The sequence below is a fragment of the Lynx rufus genome, unplaced genomic scaffold (genome assembly GCF_022079265.1).
Source record: "Lynx rufus isolate CCGP_SWC_20201006 ecotype Redwood Valley unplaced genomic scaffold, mLynRuf1.p SCAF_13, whole genome shotgun sequence".
NCBI lineage: Eukaryota > Metazoa > Chordata > Mammalia > Carnivora > Felidae > Lynx > Lynx rufus.
The window spans coordinates 46,133,552-46,156,963 of record NW_025814827.1 but is presented as its reverse complement, the minus strand read 5'-3'; the positions used below and the strand labels follow the sequence as shown (position 1 = coordinate 46,156,963).

Genomic DNA, 23,412 nt, shown 5'->3' with positions numbered 1-23,412 from the left:
GAGATCATGACCTGAGCCGAAGTCAATTGAGCCACCCAGGCACCCCAAGCATCTGACTCTTGATTTCAGCTCAGGTCATGATCTCACGGTTCATGAGTTCAAGCCTCTTATTGGGCTCTGCACTGACAGCATGGAGCCTGTTTGGGATTCTCTCTCTCCCTCTCTCTCTGCTCCTTCCCCACTTGCATGTGTGCACCACATCAGAGCACACACACACACACACACACTCTCTCTCTCTCTCTCTCACTCTCTCTCTCTGTCTCTCAAAATGAATAAACTTGAAAAAAAAATAAAGAGACTACAGTCCTAGAATTCCCTAAATAGCTCAAAAAAAGCACAAACTGACTCTACCAGAATTCATGGATCTAAAAATCACAGTTGGGGCACCTGGGTGGCTCAGTCGGTTAAACAGCCGACTTCGGCTCAGGTCATGATCTCGCGGTCCATGAGTTCAAGCCCCGCATTGGGCTCTGTGCTGACAGCTCAGAGCCTGGAGCCTGTTTCAGATTCTGTGTCTCCCTCTCTCTCTGACCCTCCCCTGTTCATGCTCTGTCTCTCTCTGTCTCAAAAATAAATAAATGTTAAAAAAAAAAGTTAAAAAAAAAAATAAATAAATAAAAATCACAGTTAACTGCTGGCCATGTTTGTTCCATCCAGCAGAGTGCATGGACCACTGGACAGAATGGAAAGTGCATACCAAGGTGAGCACCTTCCAGTGAGAGTCAGGTCTCCCCATAAAGGACTGAGTGCTAGGACTGGCCACATATAGTTTCCACAGCCTCCAGCCACGGTGAGGCCTTCGGTATCCAGCTCAAGAGTGGAGAGTAAGGAGTGGGTATGTCTTCATAGACACCTTTTGTCTACCCTAAATCCTTAAGGCTCCACAAATTCCTGCATTTCCAAAGGCCCTCGTCCAGAATACATGCTTGCTGGGCACATGTGTTAACCAGGGAATTTGTGTGGAGGTATTGGTGTGGCGGGGAGAGGGCAAGGATGTGTTTCCCCTCCAATGTCCACCACAATGTCAGTTGCCCTTGGCTGGGTCAATTCATCTAGCTGACCACCACGCCCTGAGAGTCAAATCACTACCAATGCCAAGGGCTTGCCTCAGCAAGAGCAGCTGTCAGGGACTGGGCAGAAATACAGACAGGGACCCTTCACTACGCTATTAGATGCTTCACACCTTCTTTAGCCACATTCACAACAGTTAAGAGGTACAGACTGATGGTTCAGTCAGTCCGTCAAACCTGATGGTTCTGAGCTAGGCCTGAAGTCAGCTCCATACTGGCTTGGGCAAGGTATTTAAGCTACCTGTGTCTGTTTCCTCATCCACAAAGAAGTAATAAAAGTAGTACCAATCCCCCTAGGGTGGATGTGAGAATTAAATAAGCTAATACATGTACCTGGCACATTCGAGCTTTACAGAATTGTTAGCGGTGATCGTAGGGCATTTGGGGGAGGGCTAAATGCTTGGACCATAAAATCCTCCTCAGCCTCATCCCCTCCCTACAGCAGGCCTGGTAGGTGGTGGAGACAGAAATCCTGTGGGAGAAGGGAGAGACACAGGCTGCAGGAGTGGATTGTGGGTCCCTGAAAGATGAGGATTATTTGTGTGGCACCCTAAGGTCTCAGTGACACCTAACCTGGCTGTGACACGCTGCAGGTGCTCAGGAAATATGAGTTAGGAAGGAAAAAGACTAACTTTCGGTTCTGCCTCCCTGCCTCCTTGGGGCGGCACCCTAGACACGCGCCCCTGGGGCGGGACCCTAGATGTACCAGCGAATGAAGGAAGTGGTTTAGTCACTCCGGGTAGAGGAGGAGCAAACCGGGAAGTGGAATCCTTGCAGTGACCCCTCTCGCGACCCCTGTCTCTCTCTGCCACAAACCTCCCCCCCCCCCCCCCCCCCCCCCGCTCCCAGAAGTCACTCCATCCGTGTGGACTCGCACCTTCCAGCCTGATGTCTGATGTTGGCGTCAAGTTATGGTCAGTGGAGAGCAGGATACGGATACGGATATGCAGCCTGACACTCGCAGCCACTCAGCCCTCCCCTCCCCTCCCCTCCGCAGACTAGCTCTGGGAATGCCATTGAGCACCTTACTGAGGCCGGAGCACAGTGGGACCCTGGGGGTGGGCAGGGGTGGGAGCTGGGATTTGAAGTGAACGTGCAGAGTCACCAGTGTCACGGGGCAGGGGAGGGGGTGCGGTCTGGAAGACCGGGCCCCCTCTTTCAGGCCCAGCGGTACCCCAGCCTCCCTGGTTCCCCTCGAGGAATTGGAGAACCTGAAGTTCATCGGTGAAGGTGGGTTCGGGGCGGTGTTCTGGGCACGACACAGGACGTGGAATTTAGATGTGGCAGTCAAGATCATGAACAGGTGAGTGACCTGTGCAGCGGGGCTGGGGCTTCCTGGGGCCTGGCCCAGAAGGAGGGGCCGCTGTGCTGTGGGCCTGATTGGGTAAAAGAGGGATCTTCCAAGAGCAGAACCCCACTCCAACTCTTTCCTGGAATGTAGGGAGACGATATCCAGGGAGGTGAAGGCCATGGCAAGTCTGCGGGGCCAGCATGTACTGCACCTGCTGGGGGTCACCGGGAAGCTAGAATGGGAACATGTGCGTGGGCCGGCTCTGGTAACTCAGTTCATGGAAAACGGTTCCCTGGTGGGGCTGCTGCAGCCCCACTGTCCTCGGCCCTGGCCGTTCCTCTGTCGCCTGCTGCAGGAGTTGGTGCTGGGGATGTGTTACCTGCATAGCCAGAATCCAGTGCTTCTGCACCGGAACCTCAAGCCCTCCAACGTCCTGCTGGACTCAGACCTGCACGCCAAGGTCAGCCCACCCATAGCCCAGCCCAGCCTCTGGACACAGTCCTGTCTCAGAACTGTTCTAGCCCCACCCACTAGACACAGAAACTGCTTCAGCTCTGTCTGCTGCATACTCTCAGCATTTCCCTTGGGACACAGGTGTCAAAGCCCACCCAGGAGCCATGGCCCCTACCATACCAGGTGTTTGAGACCCTGACCAACACGGTCAGTTCCACAGGCCCACCCACCAGTCCATCAAAAACCTCATGGCTGACCTAGCTGAGGAGACTCAGACTTTGACCCAGCCCCATGAGAGGGTACCCAGACCTCCAACCCAAGGGCCCTACTGGTCCTCCCATTCCCCTAACCCTCAAAACCCCCTTTACAAGGCTGGACCTGCACCTTGTGGTGGGAGAGGGAATTCTGAAAGTTGCCTTACCTGTCTATCCCCAACCTTCTCCTTCCTCCCTCCCTTTCCAGCTGGCAGATTTTGGACTATTCACATTTCAAGGAGGCTCAACGTCACTGGCAAGATCTGAGGAGTTAGCCCTAGCCTACTTGGCCCCAGAACTGTTGGCTGATGTAAACCGGAGAGCCTCCATGGCTAGCGATGTCTACAGGTAAGGTACCCACTCTAAACACACATTCCAAATTTCTATACCTCTCTGGACCCTTCTAGGGGCCGGTATATGGGAAAGTAGTCTTGCCAGCAGTTTGCTCAGGTCTCAGCTTTGTGTCTCCTGCAGCTTCGGGATCCTAATGTGGGCAGTGCTAGCTGGAAGAGAAGCTGAGAGTAAGACTCTAGGCAGACACTGGGATCCTTAATTCCAGGTGCCCTCCTCCTGCAAGCCTCCAAACCCTCTTCTTCCAGCTTACCTGCTCAGACTGCCTGACTTTCTCCTCACCTTGCCTTGGACTACACTCCTTTCCCCTTCCCATGGTGGAGCAAGTGGCCCCTCATACCCTGAATGTCTTTTCTTCACATCCTCCACTCCCACTCCAGTAGTGGCCCAGAAATCAGCAGTACAGGAAGCAGTGTGTGAGAGGCAGATCCGGCCCCCATTGACCAAGCTGCCTCAGCCCGGCCCGGAGACTCCTGGTTTGGAAGGACTGAAGAGGTTAATGCAGCACTGCTGGAGCCATGAGCCCAAGGACAGGCCCTCCTTCCAAGGTGAACTGGCCATTTAGCTGTCAGCCAGGGTAGGCCTGGATCTGTCAGCAGGGGGCTTCTCCCTGGGAAGGTTTGGCTCATCTGCCACCCCACTCTGCTTGTTTCCAGAATGCCGACCAAACACCGAGGAAGCCCTCAATCCGGTAAACAAGGAGATGGATGCCGCAGTCTCCATGGTGAGTGTCCAATGCCACCGCCAACCCCAGAGCGGAGCAAGGATGGCACAACATAGCTCTCTTGGCCACCCAATGACTCCCCACTGACCACTGTTCTTTATGCATGCCTTAATCTTTGGCCCCACTCTCCCCACCTTACCGCTGAGTTCCCAGGTAATGGATTATGGACCAAGAGATTCTTTCCTTGGGATTACACTGGCTCTCCCACTTCCATGCCCAGAACGCTCCTTTTATCCTTGCAGGTGAAGAAGTTCCTGTCTGAGCACAGGGGTAGCGACAGGATGTTGTCTGCCCCCAAGCCAGGCCCAGGAGGGACAGAAACGGATGAGCCTAGAGGAACCACAGGAAGCCATGATTCTATAGCCTCTGAGATGTTGAACAAACTAAATCTGAAGGAGGCCCCCGGCTGTGTTCCTAAGAAATGTACAAATCTTCCTGAGAGGATCAGGACACAGGGAGACAAGGTTCAGCCTTCCCGGAGAGCAGGGATACCTTCAGCCTCAACAGCCCCATCTCCCCAAACTCCAGAGACCTTACCTTTCAGAAATCATACCCCCAGCCCCAAGTTGGCTTGGACCCCAGGTCCTGGACCCAAAGGGAATCAGGTGAGACCCTGGCAGAACTAGAGGATGCACTAGGAATCCTGTGAATCCTGTCCCCCTCGCCAGGGAAAATTTGGGGCTGAAGGGGATGCAGCAGGGGAATAGGCCCCAGGACAGGGAGCCTAAAAGAGCTGTGTTGTTCGCAGGGGGCTAAGAGACATGGCACCAACCGGCCAACCAGGGCACCAGGGCTAAATCCAATACCAGGTACCCACTCCCCACTCCTTCCTTTCTCCTGCTTAATTCTTCCACTGGCTTCTTCCTCAAGACTATATATAGATCCAGGGTACCTTGGGTAGCAGGGGAGAGAAAGGGCTAGTGGCCAACTACCCCAAACTTCTCATTTCATAAAATGAAGAAACTGAAACCCACTGTGACTAGATCCCACTGAGGTCACACAGCAAAGCCTGGATTTGCCCTGAGCTTCCTGACTTTCCCCGGCACCAGCTCTGTGAACCCCTAACTTCTGTTGTTGCTATACTGGTCCAGAGGGGCTCCTGGAAGAAAAGACCCAAATATCAGGGTCTCAGACATTAGTTGCCACTCCTTTTGAACTTCTGCAAATTGGTTCTGAAGGGGCAGCAGGAAGGGGAAGGCCAAGGCATGCCTTGACCCAGCCACAGGCCAGCCTAGAGACCCCATACTTGCAATTCCCCAGGATGGACACAAGGTGCCGCTGCCCCTCCACCCTGCTGCTCCTCCTAATTTTGAGGTCCTCACTACTTAACCCTTCCACTAACCCTGCAAATTTCTCTTAAAGGGCCGCCATCTGTTATCATAAATGACAGCCATGCGGTACAGGTGGGAGACAACAACTACTTGATTATACAAGGAGGAACTGCCTTATCCACACAGGGCCAGGCACCTTGGGGCATGGGTAGAGGCTGGCAGCGTGCCCCCCACAAGTAGGTGGGGAAGAAGGGCCACAAGAACCAAGAAGCCTGGAGTGGGCTGCAGGGCCAGTACAAAGCAGGTTCTGAGCTACCTCTTGGACTTGAAGCAATTAACTGAGACTTTCTTTAAGGGCCATCTGGCCTGCAGCCAAACTGACTTTGTGCAGAGGAGTCAATAAACGTGGTGAATTTTTTTTAAGTTTATTTATTTTAAGAGAGAGAACACGTGAGGAGGGGAGGGGCAGAGACAGAAGGAGAGAGAGAATCCCAAGCAGGCTCTGTGCTGTCTGCACTGAGGGGGGGCTCCATCTCACAAGGTCATGACCCGAGCAGCAATCAAGAATCAGAAGCTTAACCAACTGAACCAGCCAGGCACCCCCACACATGGTGGATTTTTAACCAAAGCGTCATACTTGGGAGGCTAATGCTTAGGCCAGGCCCTGGCAGCTGAAATGTGGCTGGGAGATCCGGGAGTTGACAGAGAGGGAACCCAAGGCACTGCTGTCTAGCAGAGGCCGGAAGCGGGATGCTCAGGGCTGGGGGTGGGCAGTGTCATGGCACACAAGGTCAGGGCCCAGCTGGTGGCAGGAAGGAATCCCGGTCGCCTGGCTCCTGGGGCTGCTCTAATCTCTGGGTGGAGCACTTCCTCTACATCAGGCAAGAGCCCACCCTAAACCAAAATTCTGGTGATAGTCTCCCTGCCTACTTTTCTTCTGGGCTATGGAGACTCCACAGTGGGGTCTTGGGAAGAGGGCTCTCTACCGGCATCCGCAGACCCAGGCACATCTCTTGCCCTGCAAGAAACCCCCCAGCCTCTTGGAGGTCAGCCACCTTACTTATTTGCCTCCACCACAATTACTCATCACCTACACTCACCTGCTCCTTGCTTCCGAGCCCGTTGACTCCCAGCTGGTGTCAGGAGTAGAAAGCCACGACTCCACAAAGCTACACACAGACCTGCATCCTCCCATGGAGCTGGACTCCATGGAAGCATGGACAGTTCAGACTCCACCACAGCAGCTCATACAGGCAGGAGGAGAGGAGAATGGGAACACCCTTTCATCCTGACGTGAATCCTACCCCCCATTCGCCCCCACATTCTTCCTTACATTCTTGCCAGCTTTCACTCCAGCTGTCCTGCATTCTCCCCACGTCCAAGGGTTCCACTCCGATTTCCACACTTGCTCTTCAGCCCGGCCTACGCCACCCCTTCGCATCTCCCACGGTCTGCATTCCCTTCCTGAGACGGCAGAAGGGGGAAGGTGACGGTGTTAGGGGAGACAATGAGGGAGGGAGGAGGCCTGAGGAGTCCGACTCGACTCGGCACGGGAAGGGGCCGGGCAGTCCCATCGGGGGAAGTGGGAGGGGTCCCCAGGCGCCGGGAGGGAAGCGCCTGCCGCCCGGGGCTCTGAGCCACTAGCTTCTCGGGGATCGGGACTCCGCGACCAGCTGCCCGAGCTCCCTCCTCGGGCGTAACCCATTCAGTTGCGGCAGCATCGCGGGCAGTGAGTTTGGGGAAAGGGGGAACCCGAGGCTCCTTTGCTTCAACCGCAAATCCCGTCCCACCCGGCCATGAGGCTTTTGCTAGGGCACCTCAGGCAGTCTGGGTTCGAGGGAGGAGGAGCGAGGGATGGGGCAGTCCCCTCACCTCCAACTGGGAAAAGGCTGAGAGGCCACAGGGAGTGCCTGGAAGGTGGGATTGTCGCGAGGTTGGGGAAACGGGATGGAAGTGGCTTGGACCCAGTGAGAGGGGCACGGTTGGGGCCGGCTGGGGCCGCAGGCGGTAACGCGGCCCCTGGCCCTCCCCAGCCCCGGGGCCCGCCCTCCACCCGGGCGACGAGGCGGGGGGCAGGGAAGACCATGGCCCGCCTCTTCAGCCCCCGGCCGCCCCCCAGCGAAGACCTCTTCTACGAAACCTACTACAGCCTGAGCCAGCAGTACCCGCTGCTGCTACTGCTGCTGGTGATCGTGCTCTGCGCGCTCCTGGCGCTGCTGGCTGTCGCCTACGCCAGCGGCCGGGTGAGCCGGGAGGGGGGCGGCTCTGGTGAGGGGCGCCTTCTGGAGGGTGGTGGGAGGGTCACTGCCTAGGGGGCGTTTTCGGAGTTAGGGCTCGGGAGGGGCCTGCTTTTCCATATGCCTTCTTTGCTGGAACCCAGGAAAGCCTTACTAGGAAATGTAGTGACCCTGGACAAGTCACTCCACCTCTGGGGCCACATTCACTGGGCTGCGGGGAGAAGGCTGAGCCCTGGGGGTGCTTCTAATTTCTCTCAGGGTACTGACAGGCCTTCTGAGCTTCTGTGATCTACTGGTTCTAGAGTAAATGCAACACCGGATTTTCCAATTTTCCAGAGGGGAAATTACACTGGGCCCTGTGGGAATCCGTTTCCTGGTTTTCTTTCTTTCATAGGGGTTGTGGGGCAGTTGTACCCATAGTCTCCCAGAAGGCACCCTCCCTCCCGCTCACATTTAGTCCCAAAATAAACCCATTTCCAGTTTCTTTTTCTTTCTTTCTTTTTCTTTTTCTGCTTTTTTTTTTTTTTTTTTTTTGAGAAAGGGGGTCTTCAATTCAATTCCATTTCTGGAAATATCCTGCTCCAAGTTTTCTTTTCACTTTTTGGAGGCAAGTTGGGAAAGCCAATAAACAGACCAATTCTTGCTGGTCCTCGAAGTCCAGGAAGAGGTGGGGACACAGGGCAGGGACAGTGGTGGGAGGCCTACACCCAGAGGTGGGTGGCAAAAGTGTAGTGCTCCCCCCTAGCCTGACAGGAGGGAGGTTCCAGGCGCCCCCTGCTGCTGGAGCACTTCTTGGGTGGGTGGATGGGGATCAACTCCCAGACTTGTCCCCAGGACAGGGAATCTCCTGAGCAAACTGGTTCATTCCTAAGTGCCTTCTGTAAGGTAGGATTCTTTGGTTGCTTCAGGACCCCTGGCTGGTGCTGGAATTCCTATTTGACAGACGAGAAAGCTGAAGTTCAGAAAGGTCATAGATTCACAAATGGGCAGTATGGGTTCTGAGCCAGGGACTCTGGATAGATGGCCTAAGGCTCAACCACCCCTGCAGCATGCAAGTGAGATATTAGGTTGAACCCTATGAGACCCCAGGCTCTGTAGATTAAAAACAGATTATTAGTGACTTCCTATGATTCAACCTACTACGAATGGCAAGTCGAGGTGCCCTGTCTCCTTTTGCTACTTGAGTTTGAGACACATTTCAGAAGTGGCCTGGGGGGCTGCCTGTTCTTCTTCAGCTTGGAGGCGCTCCCCCATACTCCACACTCCAGTCTTGCTGCAAGCACCCTCTCCTCGCAGGAGCTAGCTTCAGACCCAGGCTTCCTGACCACTGTGCTGTGCGCGCTGGGTGGCTTCTCGCTGCTCCTGGGCCTGGCTTCCCGGGAGCAACAACTGCAGCGCTGGACACGTCCCCTGTCGGGCCTCGTATGGGCAGTGCTACTCGGGCTAGGCCACGGCTTCCTGTTCACTGGGGGCCTGGTGAGCGCCTGGGACCAGGTGAGAGGAGCGGCAGGTGGAGCAAGGGGCAGCAGGACAGCCAGGCTAAGAGGAGGGAGCAGCCCAGCTGCTGGGCTGGCCGAAGCCAGCAGCTTCCTGTGCCCTCCCGCCCCCAGGTGTCCTTTTTCCTCTTTGTCATCTTCACCGTGTACGCCATGTTGCCCTTGGGCATGCGGGATGCCGCTGCTGCGGGCCTTATCTCCTCGCTCTCCCACTTGCTGGTCCTTGGGCTGTACCTTGGGCCTCAGCCGGACTCAAAGCCGGCGCTGCTGCCACAGGTGAGCACACCCATAGTACCTGCTGCGCAGCGGGGGGAGGGGGGAGGGGGCGGCCCCGCTGCGCGCGCGCCGTTAGTTCCTCTGAGCGTCCACCAACTTCTTGCTGAGCTGGGACTCCAGGGTGAGGCGCCCGCTAAGCACAGAGGACAAACACATACACACCCAGACAGTGCGTTCATGGGGCTGGTACACCAGGGCAGCCCGATGCCTGCAGAAACCAGAAGAGGCCTCTGGGTCCATGGGCAAGTGAGCTCACCTGGGGACCAGAGTAGTGGGGACAGATGCGGATGATGGAAACTTCACAGAGAATGTAAAAGTCGGAGATTGAGTGGTTTTGCGCTGCGAGGGGCGGGGGGGGGGGGTGTAAATACTGGAGTAGTATTCCAGGCAGAGGAAACATAAGTGAACGATTTCTAGACCTAAGAGGCCATGTTGGTGCACAGCCAAGTCTAGAGCAGGGGTATTGGGGAGAGGAGAAGCGCCCCCTACGGACCCCACAGTGTAGCACAGATTGCCTGGAAATTCTTGGGTCTCTAACTGTGGAGTCCTCCTCAAGCATCTTGGAGACCAACTCCAGGTATGCACTTAATCACCCCCACCGCCACCCATGGCCAGCATCCTCTGAGGCTGACCCTCACCCACAGCTGGCAGCGAACGCGGTGTTGTTCCTGTGCGGGAACGTGGCGGGAGCGTATCACAAGGCGCTGATGGAGCGCGCGCTGCGCGCCACGTTCCGCGAGGCACTTAGTTCCCTGCACTCGCGCCGGCGGCTGGACACCGAGAAGAAGCACCAGGTTCGCTGGGCCTGGGAGGCTGGGCCAGACTGTGGTGTGAAAAGGGGTTGTTTATATCATTCAAACGGGCCCCTTTGCAAGGCGAATGACTTTCGGCAGGTCACTTACCCTTCTCTTTCCTCCTTTGCAAAATGTGGCTACCGCCCACCTTGGAAAGTTGTGTTAAGTCTCAAACAAACTGAAGCCTATGAAAGCACTTTTATGATAGTAAACAAAGAACTCTTAATTCTGGCATTGGTTCTGGGAGTTCAGTCCCCAAAGGTGATTAATGCAGGGTGGGATGTTGGAGCCCCAGCTCTATGTGATGGGAAGGATCTTGGGGGAGTACTTTGGGGAACACCTAGTGGGACTGGGGAAGTGCTGGGTTCCTAGTTCGTTGGGAGGCTGGGACTTCTGGCTGTAGGTTGCAGGAGGGTTGGTGTTCATTGTGACCTCCTCCAGGAACACCTTCTCTTGTCCATCCTTCCTGCCTACTTGGCCCGAGAGATGAAGGCAGAGATCATGGCACGACTGCAGGCTGGACAGGGGTCACGGCCAGAAAGCACCAACAACTTCCACAGCCTCTATGTCAAGAGGCACCAGGGAGTCAGGTATGAGAAAAGATGGCCCCAGGGAAGGGGGCTGTGGGCTGAGATCCTGGCCCCACTGACACAGTCTGCCCTGCCCAGTGTGCTGTATGCTGATATCGTGGGCTTCACCCGGCTGGCCAGTGAGTGCTCTCCTAAGGAGTTGGTGCTCATGCTCAACGAGCTCTTTGGCAAGTTCGACCAGATCGCCAAGGTCAGAGGGGGCCTCCCTCCCCACCCAGGGATCTTCAAGTGCCCCACCCTGGAGAGCCCCTTCCAAGGGAAACACCTGCCTCCTCAGATCCCAGTCCCACTTCAGAGCCCATGTATTCCAATGGAAGATATTCCAATGGAAGTAGGAAACCCTCTCAAACAACCCCAGCTGTGGAGCTGCTCACCACACACCTCAAACCTGGAAGAGACTTGTCAACAACTCCACAAATGTCCCAACCACAACACCCCCAGATATGCTCAGAGCCCCGACGTAGGTGTCTCTGGACACCACAGCCAAATCTAGGGGGATGTTCAGATGTTCTAACCTTAGGGAGCCCTTCCAAGGGAAATGTCTGCCCTGTGTAACCTCAGCCCAGTCCAGCCACCTGTTCAGACCCCCAGGGATGCCCCCAACAAACCTAATCTTGGGTGTCACCCAGAAAACCTCTGTCTTGAGGCTACTTTCATATGCTCAAATCTGAATACACCCTCCACATGCCAGAGCTGGGGGAGAGCCACAGACCTCAGCCAGTCCCATAGCAAGTTGAGAGAGTCCCTAGATCTGACCCAGAGACTTCCGGCCTCAGAGGTTCTTCAGGAATACCACATTTGCTCCCACTCCTCCCAGCTCCCTCGTACCTCTGGCCTCTAACCAGGTGCCCCCCTTCCCCTGCACACACACACACACTCCCAGGAGCATGAATGCATGCGGATCAAGATCCTGGGAGACTGTTACTACTGTGTCTCTGGGCTACCGCTCTCCCTGCCAGACCACGCCATCAACTGCGTGCGCATGGGGCTGGACATGTGCCGGGCCATCAGGTCAGCTCAGGTGGACGGGCAGGAGGGGTAACAAGGGATGGATATTGGGGAGGAGCAGACAGGGTAGTGGAAGTCCTCTTAGAGGGAGGGAGGGGTGTGGCATGGGTAGGGATGAAGGCAGCATTCAGATTGTCCCCTACATACCCTGCTCAGGAAGCTCCGGGCAGCCACTGGCGTGGACATCAACATGCGTGTGGGCGTGCATTCGGGCAGTGTGCTCTGCGGAGTCATTGGGCTGCAGAAGTGGCAGTATGATGTCTGGTCCCATGATGTCACACTGGCCAACCACATGGAGGCGGGTGGCGTGCCAGGGTGAGATGTGGGGCTGCAGGAGGCCACAGGAGGAAACCAACCGGGCCTCCCACATGCTGTCATCCTGTTCATAGTTTCCTAAAATGAGCACAATCCCACGTGGGGCTTAGGGAGATCCTGGCGTGCAGGGAGTGGGGTCGGGAGACACCTCTGGTAGCACAGGGCCTTGCTTAAAGTCAGACCTCCAGGAAGGCTCCTTGAAAGAAAGGAGAGGTTTGCAAGCCCTCCGTCCTGACTCCCACTGCCCCCTCCTTCCAGACGAGTGCATATTACAGGGGCTACCCTGGCCCTGCTGGCAGGGGCTTATGCTGTGGAGGATGCAGCCATGGAACACCGGGACCCGTACCTTCGGGAGCTAGGGGAGCCTACCTACCTAGTCATCGATCCCCGGGTAAAAGCCCAGCCTGGACCCCATGGGCTGGCCCATCCTAACCACCCACAGCCAACAGGCCTGATCTCTTTTCCTACACCAGAGACTGAATTCCTGGGTCCCAGTGTGTGCGTCAAGGGGGAGGTGACACAACCTTCCAAGAGGTGTGGGGAGAATGTGGAAAGCATTTGTGAAATTGACTTTCAGCCCTCCTATGCCCCAGGCTGAGGAGGAGGATGAGAAGGGCACTGCAGGAGGGTTGCTGTCCTCTCTCGAGGGCCCCAAGATGCGTCCGTCGCTGCTGATGACCCGCTACCTGGAGTCCTGGGGCGCCGCCAAGCCTTTTGCCCATCTGAGCCACCTAGAGAGCCCTGTGTCCACCTCTACCCCTCTCCCGGTAAGTGCACTCCACTGCGAGCCCTAGCACTTACATAACCCCACCCACTGCCTCTCCCAACCTCCCCCCACCCATCCAGTGGGTCACTTGATGACATCCTAAGGTCCTGAACTGTCTGGTTGCCCCAGTCACTGGTTCAGGCTTTTCCTTACCCTTCTTTCCAGAGAAAGGGCAAAGGTCACTGCCCTCTGAGCTCACTTGAGATGCAAAATCCTATAGGCACCATGTTCACTATTCCCCAAACTCCACTCAGGAAGCCTTCCCTCAGTACCCCAAAGGTATAGACTATACTTCCTCTTGGCTCTGAAGCCAGCGCTCACACCCAGTCCCACCAGGAAATGTCTCTGTTGAATTCCCTTCCTGAAACTGCACACTCTCTTTTTTTTAATCCCCACTAGAATTGGGAAGGTGGGGGCAAATCAGTTGTTGCCCCTACTCTCAGCGTTTATACAAGGATTAAATGAGGTGACAGTGAAAATCGCATGTGGTCTTGAAAGAAGTCACTCTGAGCAGGCAGGGATTGAGGAGGGAGGGAAGAGAGGTAACCAGGGCTTGGTTGGCTGACCTTGTGCATAGCACCTTCCGGTAATCATGACCCACTAGCTGGTGGAGGAGCCTGGATCTCTCCCACCAGCTGGCTCTTCGTGTTGGTGCTTGGTGACAAGCAGCCAGAACACCCACGCATACAGTTACTGAGGCTGTGTCCCCAAAGGCTTGCCCCAAGATTAGGGTCCTCAGCCTGCTCTTCTCCATTTTATCTGATCTTCTCCAAACTTTCCCAGCCACCTTTCTGCAGATCTTTCTCTCTGAATCTTCTCTGCCAGACCCAGTTGGATATATGGGATGACTTCAGAGCACCCTTTCTGTGTTCCATCTCCCCTCCCCACCCACCCAGCAGGAAAGCAGGCCAGAGATCCGTGAAACACTGTGGTATGGGGGGACATTGGCAGCAGTGGTTTAGGAGAGTACCTAATTCCAATCCTTAACACGGGGTAGGGGAGACGTCAGAAGGGTTAAGCTGGCAGGAGGGAGAAGAAGAAAGAATCCAAGACTCTGCTGACTATTGCAGGATAGAGTCTCCAGCATGGAGGCAGAGTAGAGGGTGGGCTTTGCTGGGAGCCCAGGAATTGTGAGACAATGTTAGGTGCAAGTGCAATCCCCATGGTGAGAGGCCCCCTAGAACCCATGCCAGACCTCCCTGAAACCCCACTCGTGTGCAGGCTAAGAAGTGTCAGGGTGAAGAAGTAGGAACTCCTGGTTCGAGGGTAGCTCCCAAGGCAGGACCTCACCAGCCCAGAAATTCACTTCCAAGCCCGTGAAGTACCAGGCCCTCAGTCAAATGTTAGAAATCCTGAGAATCACATCAGCTTACATTTAAACAATGGGGAACCTTGGGGTGGTGGGGCAGTGTTGGTGCTAGTATATAACATCCATCCATCCATCCATCCATCCATCCCCACGTGGGTAGAACCCACGAACCACAAGATCATGACCTGAGCTGAAGTCGGTCGTTCAACTGACTGAGCCACCCAGGCACCCTGTTCCTTCTACACTTTTAAAGCACCTACAATGTGGCAGGCACTAGGCTAGTTCTAGAGAAGACAGAAATGAATAAATTGTTTTCCCTGTTTTCAAAAAATAGTCATTGAGCAAGGTGGAGAGGCAGGTAGGTAGTTTGAAGAACGTTAGGCTCAGTCCTGGATGCATAGATGGGCTCATACCTAGAACACACCCCTTAATCTCCCTCCCCCCCCATACACCAGGTTTTGATTTGGGGGGATGATGTGGCCCCCTGTGACCCTGCTTCCTCCACATGAGCCAGGGGAGCAGAAAAGAACAGTCACAGACTCCTGGCCCTGGGCAGTGGCCGTTGGCTTCGTTCTCTTCTTTGGGGCTTTTCTCACCTGCTTTACTTGCCTGCTTATTTTCATATGTTTGCTCACGGTGCGCATTTGTTTTGGTGCAGGAAAGAATGATTGTGACCAGGTTTGTCTCTCTTCCTTTCTCTTTCCCTTTCTTCTAGACTTTTTGTCTTCTGCCCCCACCACTTCCCAGCTCAGCCTGACCACAAGCGAGTCAGAACTTTCTCACTGTCACTTCAGTTTAAACCAAGGACTTTTGGGATTTGTTCAGTCCTTAGGGAAGATGACAGCCACTCAAGCTTACAGAAGATACAGGGTTGCCTCACAGGGGGTAGAGACTGAGGAAATAAAAGTATAAAGACCCTGGGTGTCTAAAGAGTCCAGAAGAAACTGTTTTTTAAAGTTTATTTATTTATTTATTTTGAGAGAGACAGAGAGAAGTGCAGGCAGGGAGGGGCAGAGAGAGAGGGGGACGGAGAATCCAAAGCAGACTCCACACTGACAGCACAGAGCCCGATGCGGGGCTCGAACCCACCAACTGTGAGATCATGACCTGAGCTGAAGTCAGACTCTTAAATGACTGAGCCACCCAGGCGCCCCAAGTCCACAAGAAATTTAAAGAATAAATGTGGTTTGATCCTTCCCTTAAGGGCGGATGGGATTTGATGGAGAGAGGAAGTCTTTAGAGGCAGGGAAAACACTCATGCCAAATGCTCAAGGCCAAAGACATGTGTAGATATGGAACCCCTCACTGCAGAGAGGCTTCAGGGATGCTCAGCATCACCTCATCCCCCTCTTTGCTGTGTTCTCCCAACAGGAGAAGGCCCTGGCTTCCTTCAGCCCCCAGTGGAGCCTGGACCGGTGAGGAGTCCCTGGGGTGACCTGCCCCCATCCTTCCTGGGGGTGGGGGGGGCTGTACCTGCTTCACCCAGATATGTTGAGGGCCTCCTGTGGTGACAGGCTGGGCTTTCACTCTGCAGGAGCCGTACCCCCCGGGGGCTAGATGATGACCTGGACACTGGGGATGCCAAGTTCTTCCAGGTCATCGAACAGCTCAACTCTCAGAAGTATGGAGAACAGAAGAGGACTGGGAGGGGTTGGGAGCTGGGCTTCTGTGGTACAGGAGGGATGTGCTCCCCTAATGACCCAGAGGGAAGTGGGGGGGCTTCCCTACTCTACTCCAGGGAAACATGCACCTGACCACCCCTCCACCCACCCTGCCCTGCCCTTTCCTCTCCGGGGCTCATGGCCCCCCACCTCCTACCAGACAGTGGAGGCAGTCAAAGGACTTCAACCCACTGACACTGTACTTCAGAAAGAAGGAACTGGAGAAAGAGGTGGGCTGGGGTGGGTGGGGGGTGACACAAGGTTAGAGAATTTTCCAACCTTAGTGCCTTGGCCTTGGGAAGGGGGCAAGCCCTGTGGTCCCACCTCACCTCCAAGGTCTGCTCAGTTTTTGATCCTGGGGTGAGGGGCTTGTACCTCTCTCCAAATGGCTGTCACCCTATAGATTGAGTTTCTAGGTGGGGATGGGAGGGAGGAGGGCAGTTCCTTGGAGAACCAGTAGGGGCTACCTGAGACTGAACTGGAGGGTGGGTGGGGAGGCTGAGACACCTGTTCTTGCCTGGAATTGACACCTCCGAGATGATGGGCAGCCCTAGTGGCCCCTGTCTCCACACTGACCCCCCCCCTTCCATTCCAGTACCGACTCTCTGCCCTCCCCGCCTTCAAATACTATGCAGCCTGCACCTTCCTGGTTTTCCTTTCCAATTTCATCATCCAGATGCTGGTGACAAACAGGTGAGAGCCCCAGGCAAGAGGGGCCCTGATTCCCATGTATAGACTTTTTGATCCTTGACCCACATTTTCTTCTTTACCGACTTTCCCTTAGTTTCGGACACTGACCCACAGAGGAAACATGTGTTCTGGGGAAACAGTGATAATCATAGCCCTCATTTTACTATCGTACATCTCGTGGGCTTTCTACATAACCCAAGCACTTTCACAAGCCTGTCTCTCAATTCAAACAACTTTTCAATGAAGCAGGTTCTATTTTCATTGAGAAGCCCAAATCTCACAGGAAATGAGCTTAGAAAGTAGGTCCTTGTTTTTAGTCCATGGCTAGGAGGGGCTGCAGGGACTTGTCCAGAACTCAGCCAGGTAGAAGAAGAGCTTTGGCCTGAAGGCCCAGAGACTGGCCTGATGTGGCCTTGGCCCCTTTGTGAGCCTCCTGCCCCCTTCCAGTATTGTCCCCACCTTATAGTTCCTGCCCTACCCCACCACTGCCCTAGACCCCTCAACTTTCCCAGAGCATCAGCAGGCAATGCCTTTCATCAGCCCAGTCCCCACTGGTAGCCAGTTCAGATCCCCAGGACTCCTCCTCCCCACATCTCCCAACTGGGTGGCACAGCACCCTCCCAGCACACAGAGCCGATTCTGACTTTCAAGGCCTCACTCTTATCTCCCTTTAGGCCCCCAGCTCTGGCCATCACCTATAGCATCACCTTCCTCCTCTTCCTCCTCCTCCTCTTCGTCTGCTTCTCAGAGCACCTGACGGTGAGGTGGGCTGGGGGGTGGAAGTGGTGAGCTGGGCCCTCACTGTGACCTGGGTGTCCCAGCCCCACGGCTAAGATTCCTGTGCTCCTTCTGCAGAGGTGTGTCTTGAAAGGCCCCAAGATGCTGCACTGGCTGCCGGCACTGTCTGGCTTGGTGGCCACACGGCCCGGACTGCGAGTTGCCCTGGGCACAGCTACCATCCTCCTGGTTTTTGTGATGGCCATTCCCAGCCTGGTGAGGGCAGTGGGGGGCCCTATGTACCCCCATCAGGGCCTGTTCGAGCTGTCAGAAGCTGAAAGGGGACCCCTGGGATTTGGGAGGACAGCTGGAGTAAGGCCAACATTCTGGCAATGTTGGACAAGTATAAAAGAAAAAAATTAATCTGCCACCTGAGCATATCTATTCTGTGGAGGCAGATCTTCACTCTTTAGCTCGCTCATTATGATCTTGTAGCTGAGTTTGGCTGAGTTTTCAGAATTTGTTTTGTTTTGATTATTTTGAACATTTATTATTTTTGAGAGACAGAGTATGGGTGGGGGAGGGGCAGAGAGCGAGAAAGGGAGGCAGAATCCGAGCTGTGCTTACAGCTCAGAGCCTGACGCAGGACTCGATCCCACGAACCGCGAGATCATTACCTGAGCCGAAGTCAGACACTTAACTGACTGAGCCACCCAGGCGCCCCTGAGTTTTCAGAATTTATAGTCATTCCTAGAATTCTATCCCTGAAAGACACCTTAGGAATCACCCCCCCACCCCGCCCCCCGCCAGCTAAGTAACAGAAGAGGAAGCTGAGGCCCAGAGAGGCTAAGTGGCTGGCAAGAGATCACACAGTGGATCCGTGGCAGACTCGTGCTCAGGACACCTGCTCCTCCCATCCCTGACCCCCCAGCGAGGACCCCTGCGCTAAGCCTCCCTCACTAGCCAGGAATAGCATAATCCCCCTCTTTGGAGGGGTCTGGCTCTGACCCATCCCTAAGTCAGCTGAACCCCAGCACAAGCCACCATCATGCCCAGGGAGCTGCCTGCCCACCCCAGCTCTTCACTTCCTTCTGCAGTTCTTCTTACCGGCAGCATCAAACTGCCCTTTTGGGGTTCTCAATGTGTCCTCCATGGCTTTCAACATCTCCTGGGAGCTCCCTGGGTCCCTGCCTCTCATCAGCGTCCCCGTGAGTATTCCTCACAGCCCTGAAACTCTCTCTCCAGAGCCTTCCTTGGCCCCTCCCCCACCTCCTTGGTTGAACGTTCCATCCTGTGGATTGGGACAGACATAAATTACACTCGGTGTGTGTTTGTGTGTATGACACCGCCTACTCCCCAGATAGGTCGTGGGCCCGGGGAGGGGCAGGCCAGGAGCCCCGGGATATTCTCCCACCCCTACCTGTGGGATATGCCCTGCCTCTTGACCACCCTTCTTGGCCCCACAGTACTCTATGCACTGCTGCGTGCTGGGGTTCCTGTCCTGCTCCCTCTTTTTGCACATGAGCTTCGAGCTGAAGTTGCTGCTGCTCCTGCTATGGCTGGGGGCCTCCTGCTCCCTCTTCCTGCACTCCCACGCCTGGCTGTCCGACTGCCTCATCGCCCGCCTCTATCCGGATCCCTCGGACTCCAGGTGTGCACGGCCACTGGACAGAGGTGCTCAGGCCCCCTGGGAGCGGAGCAAAGCTGTCCTTACCTCCCTGACCTGAACCATCCACCCACAGGGCAAAGGGGGAGGGTGGCTGTGGGCTACATGGGCACTGAGGGTAGGGAGGAGGCCATCGGGAAGGTGCAGGGCAGGGGCAATCCTGATCCGTGGCCTCCTCAGGCCAGGGGTGCTGAAGGAGCCCAAACTGATGGGAGCTATCTCCTTCTTCATCTTCTTCTTCACCCTCCTGGTCCTGGCTCGGCAGGTAAGTCACCCATCTCAGCCCTCCAGGGCCTCCCTTTGAAGGGTGAGGTGGGGGTCCCCATATTTGTGACTTGGTCTCTCTCTCACTCTTTCCCTCAAATCTTATGCCTTCGGGGTTGAGCCGAAATAGTGTGCCCATTGGAAGCTTCTAAGTGAACCTTCCTGCTCCGTTTCTTTCTCCTTCACCTCCCCCCCCCAAGGGAGGTGCCTTCAAATTCTCCCTCCCTCATCCCTCCCACCCCAACCTAGGAAAACCCACCTATAAGAAAGAATCTGCTGCCAATTCTGTGTACCCTAGTTTGAATCTATTTTCAAGGTAGCCTCCCCAGGGATAGTTGCACCTTGAGGCTTCTCTCTAGATTGGGGGGAGGGGGTGTGGTTTAAGCATCAAGGAATGAGGGGAAGGGGGAGCACACAGGAGCTGAGGTTTCCCGTGCACTGTGTCTCTCCTTGGGCCCCTGCTGACCCTGCCAGAATGAGTATTACTGCCGGCTGGACTTCCTGTGGAAGAAGAAGCTGCGGCAGGAGCAGGAGGAGACAGAGACCATGGAGAACCTGACTCGGCTGCTGTTGGAGAATGTGCTCCCTGCACATGTGGCCCCCCAGTTCATTGGCCAGAACCGGCGCAACGAGGTGACTCCCCACCCCTGACTCCTCAGCCTCAGATGCCACAGGGACCAATTTTAGATGAAAACCTTGGCCCTTGGCCCATCCTCTTTGGACTCCCCCACAGTAGTTAAGTGGCCACCCAAGTCTCTGTCCCTGTCACATAGGTGCCTGATATTTTCATAAGCTCTTAGTCTTTGTCTGCTGAGCACAGAGCCTCTGTGTTCCAAGTTCTTACTTAGAAGGAGCATCCTCTCCAACTCATGACCATTCCATGCCTTCCAGAAGCTTCTTCAAGTGTTGATGGGAGTTGTGTGGAGGACACAGTCCATCCATCTCTCTGGACCTGCACTATCCGGGATGGTAGCCATTAGCCATGTGTGGCCCTTTAAATTTAAATGAATTAAAATGGAAAATGCAGTTCCTCTGTCTCATTGGCCACATTTCAAGGATCTAACAGCTGCCTGTGGCTAGTAGATGCCGTATTGGGCATCCCATATGTAGAACTTTCCATCACCACAGGGTTTCCCATTGGAAGATGCTAATCTATATCCTTAAACATCTTGCCATAGACCATCAGAAGGTCACCCACATAGTTGCACCATTTTATTTTTGCCACCACTACTTCACCGTGTCTGCTGTGGAAATGCTCTTGGTCCATCTTGAGGAATGTTAAAAGAAACAGGCCAGGGGCTACCTCACAGCTTCCTGCCCCCCACCGCTTGCTCTCTGCTCTCAAGATCAGCAGTAGGTCTACATCTCCTGCCTCCTTCTCTTACAGACACTGGGAATCTTGTCACTGCTCCTGTTTCTAGCTTCACATTGGCTACTAGAAAGCTCAGAGCCAGAATCTAGGACTCACAGGGACTTTATGGCACCCATTTTGTGAACCGACTTCAAATCTTACCTTTATTTTCTTACCTTTTCTTACCTTTATTTTCCTTTTGGCCCCTTTTCCCTATTACTTTATCTTCCAAGTTGTAGCTATCTTTGTAAGCTGACTTAGTTGACTTAACACCTTTCGGCAATGAGATATGATAGAAAGATGATTCCCGCTGACAGGATCCCAGCTCTTGAAGAGACTCCCTTCGTGTGGCTATGAGGTGATCCTGACTCCAAACCCCTGTCTCTCCTGGAATCGTAATGAGACCCAATCTTTGACTCCCGAGTCACACATCCCTGGGGTAACCTGGTCCTACCCCTCTCCCTCCTTTCCGATCCTTCTTAAATAGAGGGGTAGGAGTATGGACACAGGGAGGAGGGCCCATGCAGGCTCAGAAGGGGGAAGACCATGACTTGCTCCCTCAACCCAGCATCCTACCCTCCAGGACCTCTACCACCAGTCCTATGAGTGTGTCTGTGTCCTGTTCGCCTCAGTTCCAGACTTCAAGGAGTTTTACTCTGAGTCCAACATAAACCACGAGGGTCTAGAGTGTCTGCGGCTGCTCAATGAGATAATTGCTGATTTTGATGAGGTGACAACTCCAAGCTTCCCCTGGACCCTTTGTCCTGGATGCTAGAATTTCTGACCAGTCCCTCCTGCCAATTTAGTCTCCAGCCAGGGGTCCATCCCCCTCTCCCCGGCCCTGCCACTCCTCCTCCAATCCCCTAGCTCTCTGGAAACTCTGCTCACTATCCACTCTCCCTCCTGCCACCATCCCTGTCCTCCCAACCTGGTCCTTTAGTCTCCAAAGGCCTGGGGCTGGGCCTCTGAGAGGGAGGCAGGAGAGAGCAAGAAAGACTGGGGACACAGCTTCCTTTCTATACAGCTGCTCTCAAAGCCCAAGTTTAGCGGGGTGGAGAAGATCAAAACCATCGGTAGCACCTACATGGCAGCTACAGGCTTAAATGCCACCTCCGGACAGGACGCACAGCAGGTACAGATCCCTTCTTTACCTACCAACCTTCGTCTGGGCTCTCACTGGGGGGTCCTCATTGACCCATCCCGGTGGGCCGGCCCCGTTGCTAGGACGCTGAGCGCAGCTGCAGCCACCTTGGCACCATGGTGGAGTTTGCGGTGGCTCTTGGATCAAAGCTGGACGTCATCAATAAGCACTCTTTCAACAACTTCCGCTTGCGTGTGGGTGAGGACCCTCCCTCGCTGGGGCAGTCTGGAACCTCCTCCTCACCTTCCCAAGCTCTGGCTCCCTTAGGCTCTTTGTTAGCTACTCCCCAGCTCACCCTGGACCCCCTCCAGCCTCATCCCTGGGGATGGAGCATGAAGCTGCTGGGCCAGGAGCTCTGAGGCTCAGCCACCCCTTCCCTAAGCCACACCCCTCCAGGTCCTTTCCTCTAAGGCCTCCAGGCCCTTCACCCTAATTCCTGGAGTGTCCTCTTCCCCTCTCCCTCCTCAAATCCGCCCACCCAGGGCTCCTCTCTACCATACCTCTTGTCAGGGTTGAACCACGGACCTGTAGTGGCTGGAGTGATCGGGGCCCAGAAGCCGCAGTATGACATCTGGGGCAACACAGTGAACGTGGCCAGCCGCATGGAGAGTACAGGAGTCCTGGGCAAGATCCAGGTGAGGAGGCTGCATTGGAGGCATGGGGTGGGGGGATAAGGATAGGGCCTCCCCCACACTTCTGACTCACACCCTTTCAATCCCAGGTGACTGAAGAGACAGCCCGGGTGCTGCAGTCCTTAGGCTACACCTGCTACAGCCGGGGTATCATCAAGGTCAAAGGCAAAGGGCAGCTCTGCACCTACTTTCTGAACACAGATTTGGCACGAACTGGACCTCCCTCGGCCACCCTAGGCTGAGACCCCCATCATCCTAAGATCCTCAATAAAAAGACCCTGGTATGATGGGAGCCAATTGGTGTCAGAAGCTTCTGGTATAGCTGCAGATCACCTTCTCCTTGCCTCTCAGCAAGCTAAACTTGCTTCTTCCCAAGCTAAAGTGAGTGTTTGTGTATATGCAAGGGTGATCATGAGTGTGCTAGAGAGGAGTGATTCTTTTTCACAAGCTCAAGAAGAGGACTGCCTCAGCCTCCCTGCCTGATTCCAGTATTTTGTACACCTTGGAAGCATAAAGAAATTTAGCCACATGGCTCAAAATAGGGATTTGTCTTTTCCTGCTCCCCACCCACAAATATTGGAAAGGAATAGCTGAGAATGTCATTTGACCTTTATTCATTCTCTATATACTAAATAAGCACCTATTATGTGCTTACTATACAGCATGGATGAAAGGCTTAGGAGATGATCTATCAGGTCCCTCCCTGTTTCAGCTGCTGTTGTCAAGTTGGCGCATACTTTCCAGCCAAGACCTGTAGACGGTTTTGGGATTCTCTTGTTCACAGATCCCTCAAATGCCCTCTTGCTTCCTTCTGCATCCTTCTGTGCAGATGCTGATACTATGTAGGTCTTGAAGCATCCAAGGTTCACGCCTACCTCCTATTTGTCGTAGACTCTGGGTCTGGAGTTCTCTCTTGTCCAGCAAGAGAGAGGATGCAGAATTAAAATGTGAGAGAGGCGGGGCGCCTGGGTGGCGCAGTCCGTTAAGCGTCCGACTTCAGCCAGGTCACGATCTCCCGGTCCGTGAGTTCGAGCCCCGCGTCAGGCTCTGGGCTGATGGCTCGGAGCCTGGAGCCTGTTTCTGAT

General features: G+C 54.7%; 2 protein-coding genes across 3 annotated transcripts; both read left to right on the top strand.

Annotated features, from left to right (window-relative positions):
- Nucleotides 1–1,872: 1,872 nt before the first annotated feature.
- Nucleotides 1,873–5,832, top strand: RIPK3 (receptor interacting serine/threonine kinase 3). The gene is made up of 10 exons (XM_047075546.1): nt 1,873–1,984; nt 2,233–2,373; nt 2,512–2,821; nt 3,277–3,416; nt 3,543–3,589; nt 3,800–3,967; nt 4,076–4,143; nt 4,386–4,748; nt 4,892–4,952; nt 5,506–5,832. Exons 1-10 carry the CDS (start codon nt 1,959–1,961, stop codon nt 5,652–5,654), a joined length of 1,473 nt encoding a protein of 490 aa, XP_046931502.1. The 5' UTR covers nt 1,873–1,958; the 3' UTR covers nt 5,655–5,832.
- Nucleotides 5,833–7,066: 1,234 nt separating this feature from the next.
- On the top strand, nt 7,067–22,624 carry ADCY4 (adenylate cyclase 4). 2 transcript variants are annotated; one of them, XM_047075537.1, is made up of 26 exons: nt 7,067–7,143; nt 7,448–7,657; nt 8,948–9,145; nt 9,262–9,423; nt 10,068–10,217; nt 10,659–10,807; nt 10,886–10,997; nt 11,691–11,818; nt 11,972–12,130; nt 12,389–12,521; nt 12,724–12,897; nt 15,577–15,620; nt 15,740–15,826; nt 16,027–16,096; nt 16,462–16,559; nt 17,231–17,315; nt 17,412–17,549; nt 18,371–18,481; nt 18,740–18,924; nt 19,120–19,204; nt 19,678–19,836; nt 21,138–21,284; nt 21,579–21,686; nt 21,779–21,893; nt 22,206–22,330; nt 22,417–22,624. In XM_047075537.1, the coding sequence occupies exons 2-26, from the start codon at nt 7,499–7,501 to the stop codon at nt 22,567–22,569; spliced, it is 3,234 nt and encodes a 1,077-aa protein (XP_046931493.1). In that variant the 5' UTR covers nt 7,067–7,143; nt 7,448–7,498; the 3' UTR covers nt 22,570–22,624. The 2 variants fall into 2 exon arrangements, with proteins under 2 accessions (XP_046931493.1, XP_046931494.1); XM_047075538.1 differs by lacking the exon at nt 11,972–12,130.
- Nucleotides 22,625–23,412: the final 788 nt, after the last annotated feature.